The 2441-nt window shown below is 44.2% G+C and overlaps 1 protein-coding gene across 1 annotated transcript in view; it reads right to left on the reverse strand.

The window, feature by feature from the left end:
• LOC101848804 (netrin receptor UNC5B-b) overlaps window positions 1–2441 on the reverse strand; it is a 205910-nt gene that overhangs the window by 30570 nt on the left and 172899 nt on the right. Inside the window, exon 7 of the mRNA XM_035968228.1 lies at window positions 754–819. Coding sequence (XP_035824121.1) covers window positions 754–819 — 66 coding nt within the window. The remainder of the gene's footprint in view (window positions 1–753; window positions 820–2441) is intronic.

The raw sequence follows: 2441 nt of genomic DNA on the forward strand, positions 1-2441 counted from the left end.
AAGGCAGAGTAAGTAACCTAGTATTCGCACCACCTCTAAGCATGCAGTAAAAACAACAAAAGCTGTATCCTTCCTCGCATGCTATCGTTGCTCGCCTTGTGAAAACACAGCCATTAATAAAAATGTCCAGGGTACGTACATGGCATGCTGCCGACGATGAACAAATTTACTTCTTATTTATTTCAACCATACGTAAGTCGTACTACACTCTAATGTTAGAACGGACATGTTGCAAACGACCCTACGAGTTGTTTCTACAACAACAGTACAAGTCAATCAATAATTTAGGCATGTTGTTATCGATGGGGAACGACGACAAAAAAACAAAAAACAAAACAAACAAAAACAACAACAACAACAACAACAACAACAACAACAACAACAACAACAACAACACAAAATCCCGAAGAAAACTGAACATCACAGCACACATTAAGGTATTATACAAAAGGCAACTGAAAATTCTCTATACAAAATTCATTCGGGTCTACTGCTGATAGTAGATTTCAGGGAAAACAGGATAATAAACGATGGGCATGGGAGAAAAGCAAACAAACGAAATAAACGATATTAGATCAGGTATTTAAGACATGGCACACCCTGTCCTGACCGGGTTAGCTTCATGGCGGTATCGGGCACGGCCTGAAACAAGTGAGTAGTCTAGATCTATGTTATGTTATTGCACGCCACACACTGCACACAAGCGGTGAGCCAGGTGGCATGCATTCACGTGCATGACCCTCGTGCTCTTACCCAGCCCCGCCTCCGTAGAGGTGCGACTCGGCCTCGGACTTCTGGTCGTCCCCTGCTGGCGTTTGTCTGAAACAGGGCGTGAAGGACACATTTATGTAATAGGGCTGTATGACGTAAATGGTTTACGAGACACACACGAGCCATTTCGATGCCTGAGCATCTGAACTTGCAAGCATCCTCGTTTCTTGAAAGGCGGGAGAGAGGTAAGCAAATATGATTTACTGACATTACGAAACTGAAGATTAAAGATTCGAATGCAGAACGAGTTGCCATGAAGACCAAGAGAAATGTCTGAGAGGCTTAACTTACAAAAGACTAAGAGCCATAGAAAGATCATTGCGAACGTGAGCAAAGAGAAAAGTCGTAATGATAAAAACAGCGTTAGTACGAGCCAGGTAAAACAAACAGCAGAGCCACTTGGAAGAATTAGAAGGGATCTGAGGAGTAGGGGACAGCGTGCTCGTGCCGTGTTTGAGTAGCGTCGGTACGTTGGTCGTTGCCCATTTGATGTACAGTTGTACTTGTACTGACATTCTGAGCATGTTTCCCGTAAGAATGTAGCATCTTAGGGAGATAGCCTTACGTTTAAAACGTTAAAAGTATCCTCCTTTCTGACTTGATGTCAAGGTTGTATTTGACTCCAATCGCTCTTCCTATTCCGCCCATACAATAGTTTAAAGCTGCATGTTACAGAATTGCAATATTCTTAAAAATTCCAATGGCTAACGGTACAAAGAGAACCAGCTTTCGTTTTAATATTCTCTCGGGACGTGATATTTTTCTGCTGTTGAACAAGGAAACATGGTGAAGACAATGGCCGCTTTGCCCGCGGCCACGGCGGGGCACCCGGATGGGAGAGGGGAAATTGACGTCGACAGCTAATGACACAATTCGGGTCACGTGACAGGGTAGCAGGCGAAGACACCACCGGGGCACTGGCTAAAGAATCATCCTGCTTTGTTCCAGATGGACGAATGGGAAAGCAGGATGGTGATTTCTGCCTCAGTTCTCCCGCTTGAGTGATCAGTAGTGTCCCTTCTTTCCTTTGTCTTTCCCCCTTTTTTCTGACCTCTTCGTCCTACATAAAAACGCTTGCGTGAGAATCGTGCCCATTAAAAAAGGACACGTGCACACACAAAAAATTCAGGGGAATACACATTTTCGGGTGCGTGTATTTCTCAGACTACTTGATTTTATCCAAGATGTCCGGTTAATTTTTTGCCAGGCTTTCATTCTATGATTTACAACATGCACTAACATTATTTTTAATGTGGGAGTTTTTACGCCCCTGTGGACTGAACTTGCAACCCTTAATAGGTGGCTTCGATCCTTTCTGTCAGGGAAAACCCAGGATGAGGGGGACCCAAAGTCGCAGCAGAAAGACCGTGCGTGATACTTCATGAAATTCCTGCCTACATGGCATAAGTCTTTTGCGTTCGATAGCGAGGTGCACCTCAGTCGCTGGTACCCAAAACTCTAAAAAGCACTCAAATATATATTGTAAAATGACAATACAAGGTGGCATTCAACGACTCCCGCGAACGACATGTGACGGAAATGAGACTATGACGACGATTTCACAAGAATAGACAGCCGCTCAGATGGTGATTACAAGAGATTCAGAAAGAGGACGGACAGACAGACAGACAGACAGACAGACAGACAGACAGACAGACAGACAGACAGAC

This window comes from Aplysia californica, unplaced genomic scaffold, assembly GCF_000002075.1.
Source record: "Aplysia californica isolate F4 #8 unplaced genomic scaffold, AplCal3.0 scaffold00047, whole genome shotgun sequence".
In the NCBI taxonomy this organism is placed as follows: domain Eukaryota; kingdom Metazoa; phylum Mollusca; class Gastropoda; order Aplysiida; family Aplysiidae; genus Aplysia; species Aplysia californica.